Genomic DNA, 15,578 nt, shown 5'->3' with positions numbered 1-15,578 from the left:
AGACTCCGTCTAGTGCTACCACTAGAATGAAATCACCGCCAGGATTCAAAAGTGACCAAAACATCAGCCATAAAGCATAGGTACTGAGAAGTGGTCTGTGGTCACCACCTCCAGAACCACTCCTTTATTGGGGATGTCTTGCTAATTGCCTATAATTTCCACCTGTTGTCTATTTCATTTGCACAACAGCATGTTAAACTATTTGTCAGTGTTGGTTCCTAAGTGGACAGTTTGATTTCACAGAAGTGTGATTGATTCACCTTCTTCTTCATCACTCACTGTCACTTCTAAGTATATGAAGGAAAAGGAAAAGTGAAATAAACCCTTCAAAAGTGCCTGAGAGCAAAGCTGTAGTTTGTTTTTTTCCAGGGATTACAAGAACTACAAGAACATCAACAAAAGAAAACTGTGGTGATGTTAGAAGTTTGTAGTCACTGTGGCTAGATTACATGAGGAAGGTTTTAAATGTTTCATGTTGTATGCAAGCATGCATTGATTTACACATTTACACTTGGTCTCTATATAGTGTCAAGACCAGGAAATAAAAAATATAGGAACAAAGTAACCGCAAAGCACAACAATGCACTTTAATTTTTGTTTTTTAAATTTCACACAGTCCTATACAGTATATGGCTTTTAGCTTTCCCTCTGAAGCATGTGTTAACATTTAAGCTTACATCCAGTTCTCACACTACAAAATGGAAAGTAAAGGCAAGTATGTGTAAGGCAAATATGGATTAAGTCACATGCTGGCTTCCAGACAAACAAGTCAAGGCCAATCACTGAATACTCATTCATTCCATATCAACAGCAGAATACAAATATAAATCATACTTGCTTATTATTTGACAAAAACCTCAAAACTAGGACAGGTTTTATCTCCAATAATCACAGTTAAACTAGCAGACATCTAAACAAATCAATCTCTCAACAGAAATAACTGGCTTCTGACAAGATCTTATACATCCAGTTCAATGAAACTGAAGGGGTTCTTATGTCTGAATCAGTAGCTGTTCTCAAAAATACCTGAAATTTTCCAGATTAAAATTTAACAAATTTAAAGGAGAACATGAAAAGTTTAATTTATGCAAATTATACAATTGCATCTTACAAATCATTACACAAAGTAAATTTTTCCAAACATTTTTTGTTTTAATGTTGATAATTATGGATCATGAAAAGCAGTAGAATTAGGTTAATTGGTAACTCTAAATTGCCCTTAAGTGAATGTGAGAGCGAATGGTTGTCTGTCTCTGTGTTAGCCCTGCAAAAGACTTACAACCTGTCTAGGGTCTACTCTGCCTCTCACACTAAGACAGCTAGGATAGGCTCCAGCCCTCCACAAACCTGAAAAGTATAAGTCGAAGAGGATGGATGGATGGATGGATGGATGGATGGATGGATGGATGGATGGATGGATGGATGGATGGATGGATGGATGGATGGATGGATGGATGGATGGATGGATGGATGGATGGATGGATGGATGGATGGATGGATGGATAGATGGATGGACTCATGAAAATCTGAAATCCAGCTACAAAGTAGTGATCCTTTTATTTTGAATTTGGGTAAACTTTTACATGTATTTGTACATGAAATAGTACTTAGCCTGCCAAATTAAACAATACTCAGTAATCTTCAGTATTGACATCACAATGACAATCACAAAAAGCAAGTGAACACGTTTTTGTTTATTTAAGGTGTTCTGTGTGAAACATTAAAGAAAATTGCTTTTCACTGGAAAACTTGTGCACATACAGAGATTATAGCTCTGGAAACATGAATAGATGGTCAGTAAGATGTAAGAAGATAATGTGCAATTGCAGGCAAACACAGGATGGAAGAACTGGACAAATTCCAACAAGCTATGTGTCCACTGCTGGACATATTTCAACGCTGCTGTCTGTGACACGTATTCCATACCATCCAGCCCAGAACTGTGTGTCCTTGCCACCATGCCAAAAATGAATGTATCTCACTCCTCGTCCATAGTCCCGGAATACATGGATCGTCTGAAAAATAAATATCAGTAAACCAAATATGCCTGTAGGTTCTGCACTGCAACTAAACTTTATTACATTTCACACTTTGTACATACCTGATTCCACTCCTGATCATTCCACTGATCAAAGAAAACCTTTGGGGGAGTAAAGGACTGGATAACCTTCTGCTTTGCATCCAGCAATGCAACAGAGATTGAATATTCACACCCACAATCCCATCGTGGTGCATACCTGTAACGAGGATGTATTTGTACAAAGATTAGGGATCACCAATTACATCAAGACACATTTTTCTCTCTTATTGTTCAAGCCTTACAAGGGATATATTCCTATATGTTATCAGTAAGTTTTGTTTAGTTCCACTGTTTCAAAACTAAATAACTTTTTTAAAGATTACAAGAGCTTACCTAAAGGTTTTTTAAGTGCTATTTTTTTTGCACAAAGTAGGGTTTTCAAACTTGATCTCAACACCATTTTCAATATCAACAGGAAAATTTTGACCCCATGCCACAATAACAGAACTATTTGCAAAGAAGTCATATCTCAAAAAATGTAATTTAGCAAAGCAAGTTTAGAGATATTATTTGTTTTACAAATTATTTAGATCATTTCATTACAGATCGAGAAATATTTAAGAATGTACTAATAAACCAAAGGCCACAAGAAACATGACAATACTTAACATCTAAATAATGTAATTATTGTATAAGAAAAACTGTATTGAAAATTTAAAAATGAACTTTTCTACTATTGCAAAACTAGAAAAGTTTATCATCTTGTCCACATCTGCCTGCAGTCTCTCATTCAATGTTCTCACAGCTCCGCTTCAGTCTGCAGTTCTTTACATCCTCAGTGCTGCTCTTCAAGCCCAAACTTATATGATTCGGCTGCTCTGCTCCAGGTTTCACTCTTTTTGCTCAGATTAGTTCTCCACACTCTGTGATCAGTTCAACTACAGTTTCCCCGCTCCTCTGCACAGACAGCAACCTGCCTGGTTCTCCATGTGTCAGTAATCCGCACTGTCACATCTGAATTTTCCATCCGCGACACATTCAGCCTGCAGTAATTTTTCATCTTATATCTAACTACAGTCCGCTACCAGCTAGGTTAATAATAACAGATGGCAAATGGCAAATGTAGCAATCAGTTAACTGCTAATAGTGAAATGGTTAATGTTAACGTATGCATTTATAATAACGGGAGCTTTACTAACCTCTCGAAATTCTTGAAAAGTTTTGTTCAGTGTTATGAAGGTTTACTATTTCATCTGTCAGCGAGAGGAGGAGCTATGTGCCTGACTGTCTGCATTGGTCCTGTTTAAAAGTTGTGTGTCAGCTAGAGAAGGCCCAGATGGCTCTGTTGGTATCAATGTTGTTGCAAATGAATATCTTAATTTTATATAATTGTTTTGTATTGGTTAATATCAAAGTATGATTTTAACAACCCTAATGTACATTTGAAATGCTTTTAAAAAGTGTAATTAAATCCTTTTTGCAACTAACTAAGGAACTAACTAACAAACTGTTAGTATGTCATGTGTATTCATCTCACCAATCAGATATTTTGATGTCTGGTTTGAGGTTATCCATAAAGGCTGCGCTGTAGCCTTCCTTCTCCAAATCAATTACCTGCTCCTTTGTGCACATTCTGCAAAAACAGACATGATTTTAAAATAGTTTAACATTTAATACTAGCAGTGTTGGGGAGTAACGGAATACATGTACCGCCGTAAAAAAAAGGTGGTATTCAGAATACAGTTACTTTGTTGAAATAAAGGGATTACACGGTGGTCAGGAACAGGAAAAGATCTTTTCCTGTTTCATATGTTAGGCTATGCCCTCTCTATTTTTGGTAATTCCATGCCGGTGGAAACCCAAACAAAACATGCATTAAGAGGCTCAAATGCCTGTGTCTCAATCTAGCGTCTCATAATGACGTGAAGAAATATTTTTATTTATTTAATATGAAGGCAATAGACAGAGTGTTACAGGCATCACCCTAAAGAATGTAGCCTCATGGGCAGTGTAGTCCGTGCTGCAGGGAGAATGGACTGCCATACCCGCTATGTGTCTGTGAGCGCCAGGGAGGGAGAAAAAGGAGAGTGGAAAAGTACAAGTTGTCACCAAGCAGAAACGGGAGCTGGAAGCATGTAAATATAATAATAACCACTGCAGCCAAAAAGAGTGCCTGACGAGCCCAGTTGTAAGTAAGCTATTAAGACTCGGCTGTACACTTTTTTCGTGTTTTCCTCCAAAACAATAAGTTCCGTTGGAGCAGCCTTTCAACGCCTCTCTCTGTCTCTCGCTAGCAAAGTTGACCCAGGCCAACAAAGTAAAGCTAGTTTTCGGCTACGAGCCCGACACGGAACCCGACGTATTAGGCAGAGGTCCCTTCGGAGCCGCGGACCTGTTTTATATACACGTGGAATAGTTTTCTATATGAGATCGCTGCAAAAAGTGCAGCCTTACCTAATGTCCACCCTACTGTTACTCATTTTATATTAAGATTTAAAACTCTAGTTGGTATTGGTATGGTATGGCGAGTAGCCTTCAGTAAAAGTAATAAATCACACAGCAATAGTACATTCATGTAGTTGTAAAAAAGCATGATAATATATTAAGTAGAGATGGCACGATACCACTTTTTTATGTCCGATACCGATATCATAAATTAGGATATCTGCCGATACCGATATGAATCCGATATTGTGTTTTTTAATCAATAAAACTGTTTTTTTTTAATATCTTGCTGCATTTTGTATAAGTTCATACTCAAGTTTAAATAAACAACAACACTAAAGCTATTCTGTTATACCTGTATGTAAAAAAAAAAAAAAAAAAAATAATACACTGCACCCAAAATATTTCATAGTTCAGCAACACTGATCAATCTAATAAACCTTACCTAACTTAAAACCTAACTTAAACCTACTCCATCCTCCCTATTCTGGTATTTTAAAGAGTACTTAGCAGAAATATTAAGCAACCTAACTAATAGGGTTGCAAACCCCCCCACCTACCTCATGATGCTTAATCGATGTAATCAACTTTAATTTGATGCAGGGTGAAAAAAAATGCACAGAAACAAATTATTTTTCAAGAATAATTAAATAGATTCAACATCTTTCTTCAACAGAATTGCAGAATTCACAGATGGTACCTTCCCAAAGGAAAAAGTACTATAGCTTACTAGGGTATATTAGACTTAACAGTTACTATATACAGTAATGGACTTCTATACATTTTACATCAGATTAAAACTTTGGGTGTAAGATTCAGATAATTATTTATTAAAAGCTAGATATTTTAAATGAGAATAAGAAAGAAAAGTATGTCTTTGTGCCCCTTTTCCTGTTCATGCCCTATCGGCCCCCTGGCTAAACTTTGCTAGATCCGCCCCTGCACAGTTACCAGCCGTCAGCTACGTGAAAAGGATCCTGGTGTAGAAAGTAATATTAAATACATTCTAACAACAGCTTATCAAGCTTAAACATGCTGCTGTTGTTCAGACGCTGGTTTCCTCTTTCTGGCGCGAAGTGGGCCAAAAACAAAGAAGAGAGACGGACTCGCGACAGAAAAGCCGATCAGCTGATCATTGATCAGTTTCACGATTGAAGTAGCAGCAGCAGAGGGAGAGAGAGAGGCAGTCGCTCCATATATCGGTTGTTAAGCTTAACATGGGAACGCTTTACAAACATTCAGAGATGAACTTACACACTTGCTTTACTTCTCTCTGGGATAACTTCCTCCGAGATGAAATGCTGGTTTGGTAGCGAGGCTACAAATACACACAGCCGCTCTATCACATGAGGCATACTGCTGCAACGTGCTACGGTTATGAGCCGAGTTACGCCGTGTAGCAAGTTTTGTGAGATGCTTTTTTGATATTTAATGGATCGGATTACATTTTTTATTTCTCGCCGATATCCGATCCAGTAATTTACGTCAGTATCGGACCGATACGTAACCTTCCCAACACTGAATACTAGTACAGTGGTCCCTCGCTATATCGCAGTTCACTTTTTGCGGCCTTGCTGTTTCGCGGATTTTTTTGGGGGTGCAATTTTGTGTGGTTTTTTTTCCTTTTTCTTCTTTCTTTTTTTTTTTTTTTTTTACAGCGCATTGTGTTCTGCGTCCTGATTGGCGGTAGACCATTTTCAATCAATCTCGTGGCGTGTCTCCTATACAGTACATAATTCGTTCAGCTTGTCAAATTCACATAAATCTTTGCTAGCAAAAGACAACAAACACAACAAAACACAACAGTGTCGACGTCAAAGGATTATAAGGCGCATTAATTGAAACCAAACAGTCAGATAAGTCAAACTTTACTCAACTCATTCTTCTTACTTCCTCTACTTCTGTACCATTGATTCATTAATGTTGCATTCTCACTCAGCTGCTCTATTCCCATGTTCTGGACCTGAAAACAGGGTTTGATCTTTGGTTTTATTCTACAATACTGGACTTCTTTTTCTACGAAGGTTTGAACTTTGAGAGTGTTTAAACGAGAGAGAAACGTGTGAAAATGTTGATGCCTGTCTGAGAAAAGCGTATAAAGTGTGTAGTGAGGGGTTTTACAGCCTTAAAACATCTATAACAATTGTAAAATATACAGTTCGCTACTTCACAGATTTCACCTATCGTGGATTATCTTTAGAGCGTAACACCCGCGATAAACAAGGGAACACTGTACATCATTTGAAGTAAGCATATAAAAATAATTGCCATTTATTTTTTGGAGGACTACTGGTAAATACTCACCCATAAGAGGTCACAAAGTTTTTCTTGACTACTTCATTTGGATGTGGCACCATAACGTCCTCTAGGTTCCACCCATCACCACCATTCTTTATCGTCCAACCTGTCATGTTTTCTAGGAAAGAAAAAAAATAAAGACAAAAAAGAAGGAAAACATACACACACACACACACACAAAAGGTTTGCATCTTATTTTAAACACAAAAAATGTTTTTCAAATCAGTTGTTGAGCTTCAAGGATTCTGACCTTCTCCTCTTGGATTCTTGAGAAGATTTCTTCTTTTCTTGCATAAGAAGTAAAATAACCTCCAGTCTTCAGGTGTTTTGGAAGAATCACGAAGGTTGTATCCTTCTCTTCTACATCTTACTCTCCATAAAGATTCACTGTCAGCCACTTGTTTCCACAGTGGGCACACCAACCGACAAACAAGAACCACCTGGTTGGCCGGAACATGTAGGAAGATTTCCTCCAGGATCTCCAGAGGAACAGGGAAGAACTAAACCAAAAAAAAAAAATAGCACTGATAAGGTGGAGCTTTGAAAAATCAGTTTAGTTTTCCATCACTGCACCAGGATCAATAGTCCCAGCTGTTTACATAATCTCACCATTTGAACTACATCAGCATTTTATAATATTATTGATTTCCACAGACAACACAAAAAAAGAAAAAGAACAAACCAAAAGCTTTTAAAAAATGAACTTTTCAAGCACTTCATTCATGAACTTTCATTCACAGGCTGGCTATAAAGCACATTTGGATTCCTCCTAAATGAGGTTCCTTTGTGCTTGCACTGAAATAGTAACTATTTAAACTGTTTTAATCACAAAACCTAGAAACCAAACATGTGTATGTCTGGCAGACAAAACCCTGCCTCTGAATTTATTTCTCTTTCTACATTCGGAATGTTGCTAGACTGGAATTAACTAAAAGGAATGTTCTGTTGTGCTATGATTGTTTTCCTTTTCTTCTGATGAGAAGCAGCTATTGATGACTTAAGGATTATTAAAGGTCTCTCAGCTGGTAAAAATGTCAAGTTGGCTATGTTGCTTGTTTAAGTGACACAAAGTCTCCCTTTATTTGTTATGATGCAAGCTCAACCATCCAGCTAACAAAGTACCAGTTAATTCTCTTCATCTGGATGTATTGGGTTTTTTTGGGACAATCATTTCATCACTCATCCAAGTGACTTTTTCATTCTCCAAATCTGAAGATGTTTCTGAGTCACAGTCATTATGTGATGATAATCACATCAGTGTGATGCATAATCCTCTCTGCAAAAGTTTTACATTTGTGCCTATAGACGCAAAACTTTTGCACCTCTTTATCCACAAGATTCCAAAACCATTTTAGCTTAGGCTACGTTCACACTGCAGGTCTTAATGCTCAATTCCGATTTTTTGATCAAATCCGATTTTTTTGTCTGCTTGTTCACACTACAAATAAAATGTGACAGCAAACGCGCTCTAGTGTGAACTCTCAAAGCAGCCCGCAAGCGCAAAAGAAGACGTCACACACAACGCGCGCTGTTTAGACCCAGACCAAACAGTGTTGTTTGACTGATGGCCCTTAATATAAAGACTTGTTTCGGACTTTACGTTTCCCAATTTTGCTTTAAGTTATAAGGTTATTTTGTTATTTACATATGGCCTAATAATGATCCTTATTGCTGTTTTAGAGGAGCGGTGCTTCAAAGGATAGTTGCAGATTTCTGTCAGAATCTGCAGATTATACAGTACAAATAAAATGTTCCCGTTTCTCCAACGTTGTCTTCCCAACAGTTTCATCTACACTGGATGGCCAGGAAGCGTTCACGATGGTCTTCTCGGGCGCTTCTCCGGCGCTGATAATTGGCGTCTGTCTTGTGTCAGTGACGTAAAAGACGGATTTAATGCGACATGACCATTCAAACAGCAGTCGCTTTCTAAAACATCAGATATGTATCGGATTCAGTACCACATACGAAAGTGACCCAGATCGGATTTGAAAATATCGGATTTGTGCTGTTCACAATGTCATACCATGATCGGATATGGGTCGCATAGGGTCAGAAAAGTCGGATTTGATGCGCTTTCGCCTGCAGTGTGAATGTAGCCTTAAAACCTGCGATTGTCCAGGGAATATAAAAGATAAAAACACATCAAAGGCTCCCATCTGGCCCACTGGATGGGCCAGTTTCACCAAAATTTCATTATATTTTGTATTCTTTCTCCCTTAATGCAGATTTATGCTTCAGCAGGAATTAAAACCTACAGGTAAGGTACAAACCCATTTGAAACTCTGCGACATAGGCTACGTTGTAACCTGGCGTTCACGTCTCTAGGGGGCAACCCCAAAACATTGTGATTGGTCTGTTGAGTACCCTTGTTTCCTCCCATGTACTTCCGGCTTTTTTCCCCTAAATATAAAGGGGGATTTCCCTTCCCGCTGTCACAAAGTGCTTCCTTAAGAGGAGTCGCGTGATTTTATGGGGTTTTCTCCAATACTGCTGCGTCTTTACCTTACAATATAAAGCGCAATGAGGCAATCATTTGTTGTAAACTGACGCTATATAAGTAAACCTGAACTGGATTGGACGTTATAACTTTGCTCTTCTCCGTTGCTGGCTGATGGACAACAAACAGCACATGCATAGACAAAGTTCATTCAGCAGTTACCTTGTATTCAAAGTCCAGTAAGGCACTCACCTCTTGAGCCGAGGACGAGGTTGCCTGCTGTGCTACAACGCCTCTTGTGCCAGACCTTGAACTCGCAGAACCATAGCTGTGACTTGCACCCATGACTTTCGTTTTCCTCTTCATGCCTTGCGACGAACCAAGGGCTGTAAAGTAGCCTGGTACTGCTATACCCCTCGCTGTCTTCTCTAAAAACAAGTCTTTTCTAACGTCGTTGGTGTTGACCCATTTGTAGCCGACAACGCGGAAGTGCAGCTAGAGATGAGGTCCCACTGTTTTATAAAGAGAGATTAGAACTCATAATGTTACAAGAATAAATTTAACCAACGACAAGTGACTCATTTAATTTCTACAAAGTAATCACTTACAGGAATATATGGCTTGTACTCACATGTTACATTGCCCTCCTGACAGCTGCGGTGGTATTTACCTCGAGACATTCGAGCCGCCCTTCAGAGGCGGGGAAATGCCCTAAAATGCTACATATGTAGTTCGTCCACAACAGTCACTCCCACTGTGTTGTGCTCTCTAGCACGCAGTAACTGAAGAACAAAGACTGATTCTGTTAATACCGTAAAACACCGGGGATACTCCGGAAAACATTCATAGCTAACATTCTTCTAAGCCTTCTTGACGGAGACTTCCGCTATGGTTCATCCGGGGATTTTTCCCTTTTTTTTTAACTGAACAATTTCGAACAGCAAATAGGTACAACTCATCAAATCATTTTTATCAAATAATTTAAGCAGCTTATTAAATATATACTGCAAGAAAGCCTTAAGGTATTTCTTTTTCCAGCTTTCAAACAACTAGGAAGAGTTTTTTAAATATAATTTTTAACGCTAGAAAAGTAAATAATGAATGATCAATAATGATAACAATTAATAATAATTAAAATGTTGTATTATACAAGTCTTGATGCATGCTCAAATATCCAGGTAAGGAAATTCCAGGATTTCACTTCACTGGGAGAGAAGTCAATTGACTGAGTGATTTCACTCCCACTGAAAATCGCAATGTCCAAATGGACAGATTCAACATTCTGGGTTATTATACACGTCTGTATTGCATAAAATCATGCAGAGATGAAATTTTCATTTTCATCTGTACGTCTATGGGTTTAGAGGATCAGTTAAATTTGTATATCAGCTAGGGTGCCAAGTGTCCCATCCCACTCAATCAGCATCTTAGCTTTTTGAAAACCACATATCACAAGGTTGTGTTGGATCTGTGACTTCTCAGTGACACAATAATGCCTAGTCTGTATAATCATCCTTTTTATTTTGAAAATATTTCAAAAAAGATGGATAGAGTTGTATTCAGTAATACTCAAAACTAGCAATTGATATACATTGTATATGTTGGAGATTCTTGTGAATTTCTGCAACGTAAAGCCATTCAAAATTTCCCACCTGACATGGGACATCCCAACAGTCTGTGCCTCCATGTTGGAAGTACTTCAACACTGCTGCCAGTAATATGAATTCCATAATGTCCTTTCCACCACTTGAAATCCTTCCCTCCATGGGTAAATCGAATGTATCTCACTCCAGGGCCATATTTATGGAATACATGGGTAATCTGAAGAACAAATGTTCAGTCAGTAAAGACGTGTAAATGGGTTTTGCATCTTATCTTAATTCCATAGTGCAAGTATTGGACTGGCTTTCTTGTCATACCTGGTTCCATTCTTCACATCCTTCTCTACAGTAAACAGTCTCAGGTGAAAAGATCTGAACAAGCTCCTTCTTTTCATTCAGGAGCTCTACCCAGATATCATATCTGCTGCCACAGTCCGAACAAGCAAGAAACCTAATGGCATGCACAAAGACACCCACATTTGCAAAAAAGCAACACATAGCTCATTAAATATACTACAAATATATACTACAAAGTGGGATACAATGGACTTTTTGAAATTACTGAAAGTTACAAGGTAAGGAATGAAACATAGAAACCTATCAGTCCTGTAACTTTACACATTTGATTAACCAACACAGCCCTATTGTTATTGTTTGTTTTTATTTCTTTTATTTAACTGAATGATATTAAAGACAGTGAAGGGCAAAATGGATTTATTAAAAATGCTTGGAAACATATTTGTAAAAATTAGAAAATAAACAATGTTATTTCTGATAAATGGACCAAAATTTAAATAAAATAAATATGCAAATCTCTTTAACTTTCTTTTAAATTTGGTTTTGAGAAATGAAAACACAATTTTAGAAATATCGACATCTTTTTTCCCCTGTATTTGGATTTATGCATGTATTTTACTTGTCTTTATTTTATGAAATCGTTACTAATAATATTAACTAAATTATACTTTAAAAATTATATTATTTACTGTGCTCTTGCAAATAATGGAACAAAAACAAAAACAGAGCATCATGCAGCCGACAAACAGTCGGTAACCGACAGTAACTGTGTAATGTCAATTTGGACCAAAATCACTGTTTCCAGTGCATTACTGAATCGATCCCATAAACAATAAAAGCAGCTGTGAAGACAGAAGAGGGTCCGACAGGTATAAGTTAGGTATACTGCACTGAAAGGTTGTTTAAATCCTGTTGCATTGTGTAAATGCTAAATGCAAATCCTAAATGTAAATGCTAATGTTTCTTTTCCTGTTTCACTTCTTTTAGCAAATTTACACATCTTGCAATTGACAAGGTGTTTATGGCAAATAGGTTCCTTTTCTTTTTTTACAGATAGTCATATTAATAAACTATTTATTAAAGTCTCATGTTTATTCTCACCAATCAGATATCTTGATGTCTGGTTGGGCGTAATCCATAAGAGATGGACTGTAACCCTCCTTCTCCAACTCAATCAGCTGTGACTTTGTGCACATTCTTCAAGAAACAAAAGTGGTTTTCACGCAACATAATGTAAATGTACCTTAATAAAAGAGGATTAATCGCTCAGGTGCACATGCACGGTTAAATACTCACTCAAAAGAGGTTGCAAAGTTTGTTTTGACTGCTTCATCTGGATGTGGTCTCCTAATTCCTCCAGCAACCCACTGATCACCACCATTTCTCAAGATCTTCCAGCCATTCAGTCCTTCTATAAAATAAACAAATAAATAAAATAATAGTAATAGTAACTGTGTTTTAAATGTTTTAGGTTTAATTTAAAATTAAACCTACTACTATGTTACGTATAGTTCATTTTATGGTTACTTACCTTCTCCATTTGGATTCTTGAAGAGATTTCTTTTCTGTTTGGATAAGAAATAAAACAACTTCCAGTCCTGTTTTTTTGAAAAACTACAGATGGGATGCCCTTCTCTTCTGCACATTTTTCTCCACAAAGATTCGCTGTCGGTCACTTCCTTCCACTGATGGCATACTAATTGACAAACACAAATCACCTGACAGACAGGAACATTTAGGAAGATCTCCTCCAGGACCTTAAAATAGAGAACAAAAAGAGAAAGATAAAGAGAGCACACGGACACTAGTAAATGTATAAGGACTGAAATGTTAAGTGCATCATGTGCCGTTCCCAACAGCCCGAGTTTATAACAAAACAACTAAGAATGTTTCAGGGTCACTGGATTCTGCCATAACTGGGTTTTATTAAAAAGGACATTTTTAAACCTAATTTGAGTAGATCTTACAAGGGAGAGAAGCTTGATAGCTGAATGCTCTGACTCACAATTTACTTTTGGAAACTCTAGGAACCACAAGCAAACCTACAGTAGAAAGACCTCCATTGGGATGATAAGGGCTTTAAGATATAATGAGGCCTGGCCCCAGTAAGTATTCCTGTTGTACAATTTTGGATTCACTGGAGGTCTTTCATGGGGCTTTTAGAACAGCCTAATAATAAGGAATTACAATACAAAAAGATACAATACAAAAAAGATCGTGGCTCAAGAGTTGGGAGTTCGCCTTGTAATCGGAAGGTTGCCGGTTCGAGCCCCGGCTTGGACAGTCTAGGTCGTTGTGTCCTTGGGCAAGACACTTGACCCATTGACTACTGGTGGTAGTCAGAGGGCCCGGTGGCACCAGTGTCCGGCAGCCTCGCCTCTGTCAGTGCGCCCCAGGGTGGCTGTGGCTACAATGTAGCTTACCATCACCAGTGTGTGAATGGGTGGATGACAGGTTGTGTAAAGCGCTTTGGGGTCCTTAGGGACTAGGAAAGCGCTATACAAATACAGACCATTTACCAGGCCATTACAGTAGTGCAGATTACTACTTTTTACAAACCATGTTGGGCTAGACTGCTATCGGAACTGAAATCTGATATTGCAAAGAGAAGTCGAAGCGACAAGAGTCTGACACATTTTAGACTCCTTAAAAACATGAATCATATGACTATATCTATTGCTCCACCCAGCAAAGCGGGGGTGATTTATATCATAATTGCACCCAAGGCCAATGTTCGCCTGTATAAAATATTATCCTAGCAATGTTAATATTTAGTTAGAAACAAACTTTCTGAGGGCTTTTGGGGGATTTGAGGCATTACTTTCCCAGCCAAAATACAGGAAAAGCATTTATTTCCAACTAAGAAGTTGTTTTTGTTTTTATTAAGTGCATATTTTTCCTTTTTAAAGAGTGGTGTCTTGGGTAAAATGTTTGGCATTCAATCAAATGTAAAACCGCTGTATCTCCAACAACCAACTAAAGAGGGGCTGACTTGGGTAGGAGTGGTTGCATTACTCTTCTAGCCAGCAGCTGACCGTGACTGTGGTCTAACAGTAAGTGCTGGTGAATGCACAATAGAAGTAATTAAGGTGCATATTTTTATTCTTACTCTGACCTCAGTAGTGGGGCCCTATAAAAATGCGTTTACATCACTACAAAAAAAAACCCGTTTGTTTTCTGTAAGTGTTTTTCTGTAAGTGAAAAATAAGAACAAACTGTAAGATCTTTCGAAATTTTGACCTTTCGCAACATTCTTGCGGAAAACAAGCTTCCGTATGAGGCACCCCCTTCGGTTTGACATAAATAACTGAAGAGGTAAAAAATGTTGTTACTTGTGGACAAACATGGACATTTTGTATCAAAATGTGCGAAACAGCAGAAATATTCTAAGTTGTAAGTTCTGAAACAAACAAAAATAAAAATGTTACAATTATGCACGATCGTAGTTCATCTACTGCATTGCTATGTTTTGTTTGTCCCTCCTTATGAGGATCGTCTTTTCGCCTTCATTGCGGTTTGATGAGAAGTTTTTCTTTCCTACAGTACTTTAATATCCAATCGAAGCAGGTTGATGTCAGATTTTGTGTATTTGTGGATAAACTGCCATGATCGATTTCCGGTGTACTGGCGATTTTGCGCGAGGAGGATAAGGTGACTAAAAATGCAATTAACGCGGTTTATTTTGTTTCTATTAACCTGATCGGTTCTATATTTCAAGTAACTTTTAGGGACTCTTACATCTGCCTTGAGAGATGAGGCTGACGCTGTTGCAGCTGCTGAAGACTTCTTAGGCGCACATTGGTCCGGGTCGGAGCTGCTGTGACTTTCATCCATAGTGCTCCTCATGTCTTCGACAACCAGTCCAAAAAAAATAAGCCATTAAAATGCTCGGTCCTCTGCCGAAAGAGTTTAAGGTAAAGGAAAAGAGAAGTGAAACAGACGCCTAGATTTCAGGACGTCAACTGACGTGGTTTTCAGTAAATTTCACGTGTCATCCCAGAGCCCGTTAGTCATCCCGAGCAGGCAGAGAGATGGGTGGAGTAAAAGTTTTTTTTGTTATTGGACGTGATAGTTGGAAAGGGTAAAGGGGGCCAAAAGCCATAAGGCTCTCAAGATTTAAAACGAGGGACGAAGAGAGTCATGATCGTGTCATCCAGCTCATTAAACCGGTCACAAGGAGCAGATGCAAAGGAGCAGATGCAAAGACTAAATACTATTTGTCAGTGTATGAGCTGAGCCTACGTGTAAAACAGTTATCAAATGATAGAGGGGGCCGACCTGCTTTCCAAACAGTTTTCAGTCACAACTCTTTCCATTTGCACTCTTGCTGCAATCAAGTCATTTTAATGCTGGATGGATTCACTTTTATTCCCTTGGGGATATATAGATTTCCTATCTGTGAACAGTATCTTTTGCATTCATCGAGAAAGTGAAAGAACTGCGTTTGTTCACGGAGCGACATACAAATGCCTTTGGGGTT

At 38.1% G+C, this 15,578-nt stretch overlaps 1 protein-coding gene across 3 annotated transcripts; it reads right to left on the bottom strand.

Moving 5' to 3' along the window:
* Positions 1–562: 562 nt before the first annotated feature.
* Positions 563–15,123, bottom strand: LOC116319508 (F-box only protein 6-like). 3 transcript variants are annotated; one of them, XR_004199390.2, is made up of 8 exons: positions 14,837–15,123; positions 12,630–12,855; positions 12,395–12,509; positions 12,200–12,295; positions 11,120–11,252; positions 10,853–11,021; positions 9,832–9,982; positions 9,572–9,712 (listed from the first exon to the last, which is right to left on the bottom strand). XR_004199390.2 is itself a non-coding variant. In XM_039604776.1 (7 exons), exons 2-7 carry the CDS (start codon positions 9,564–9,566, stop codon positions 1,869–1,871), a joined length of 834 nt encoding a protein of 277 aa, XP_039460710.1. In that variant the 5' UTR covers positions 9,567–9,712; positions 9,832–10,818; the 3' UTR covers positions 563–1,868. The 3 variants fall into 3 exon arrangements, 2 of the variants coding, with proteins under 2 accessions (XP_039460710.1, XP_031594728.1); XM_039604776.1 differs by lacking the exons at positions 10,853–11,021; positions 11,120–11,252; positions 12,200–12,295; ... (1 more) ...; positions 12,630–12,855; positions 14,837–15,123 and adding exons at positions 563–2,015; positions 2,102–2,237; positions 3,558–3,653; positions 6,770–6,881; positions 7,014–7,242 and having other exon boundaries at positions 9,453–9,712; positions 9,832–10,818; XM_031738868.2 differs by lacking the exons at positions 10,853–11,021; positions 11,120–11,252; positions 12,200–12,295; ... (1 more) ...; positions 12,630–12,855; positions 14,837–15,123 and adding exons at positions 563–2,015; positions 2,102–2,237; positions 3,558–3,653; positions 6,770–6,881; positions 7,014–7,263 and having other exon boundaries at positions 9,453–9,712; positions 9,832–10,807.
* Positions 15,124–15,578: the final 455 nt, after the last annotated feature.

The sequence above is a fragment of the Oreochromis aureus genome, linkage group 20 (genome assembly GCF_013358895.1).
Source record: "Oreochromis aureus strain Israel breed Guangdong linkage group 20, ZZ_aureus, whole genome shotgun sequence".
Classification (NCBI taxonomy): Eukaryota; Metazoa; Chordata; class Actinopteri; order Cichliformes; family Cichlidae; genus Oreochromis; species Oreochromis aureus.
The sequence above is the reverse complement of the archived record's forward strand: the minus strand, read 5'-3'. Positions and strand labels throughout refer to the sequence as shown.

What these genes read in the sequence shown, in the direction of transcription:
- LOC116319508 (XM_031738868.2), bottom strand. Translation starts at nt 9,566, where the DNA reads ATGAAGAGGAAAACGAAAGTCATGGGTGCAAGTCACAGCTATGGTTCT. An exon ending in CCTCGTCCTCGGCTCAAGAG is followed by an intron (nt 7,264 to 9,452) that starts GTGAGTGCCTTA and finishes TTTTTGGTTTAG; the next exon opens with TTCTTCCCTGTTCCTCTGGA. An exon ending in CAAGAATCCAAGAGGAGAAG is followed by an intron (nt 6,882 to 7,013) that starts GTCAGAATCCTT and finishes TTTCTTTCCTAG; the next exon opens with AAAACATGACAGGTTGGACG.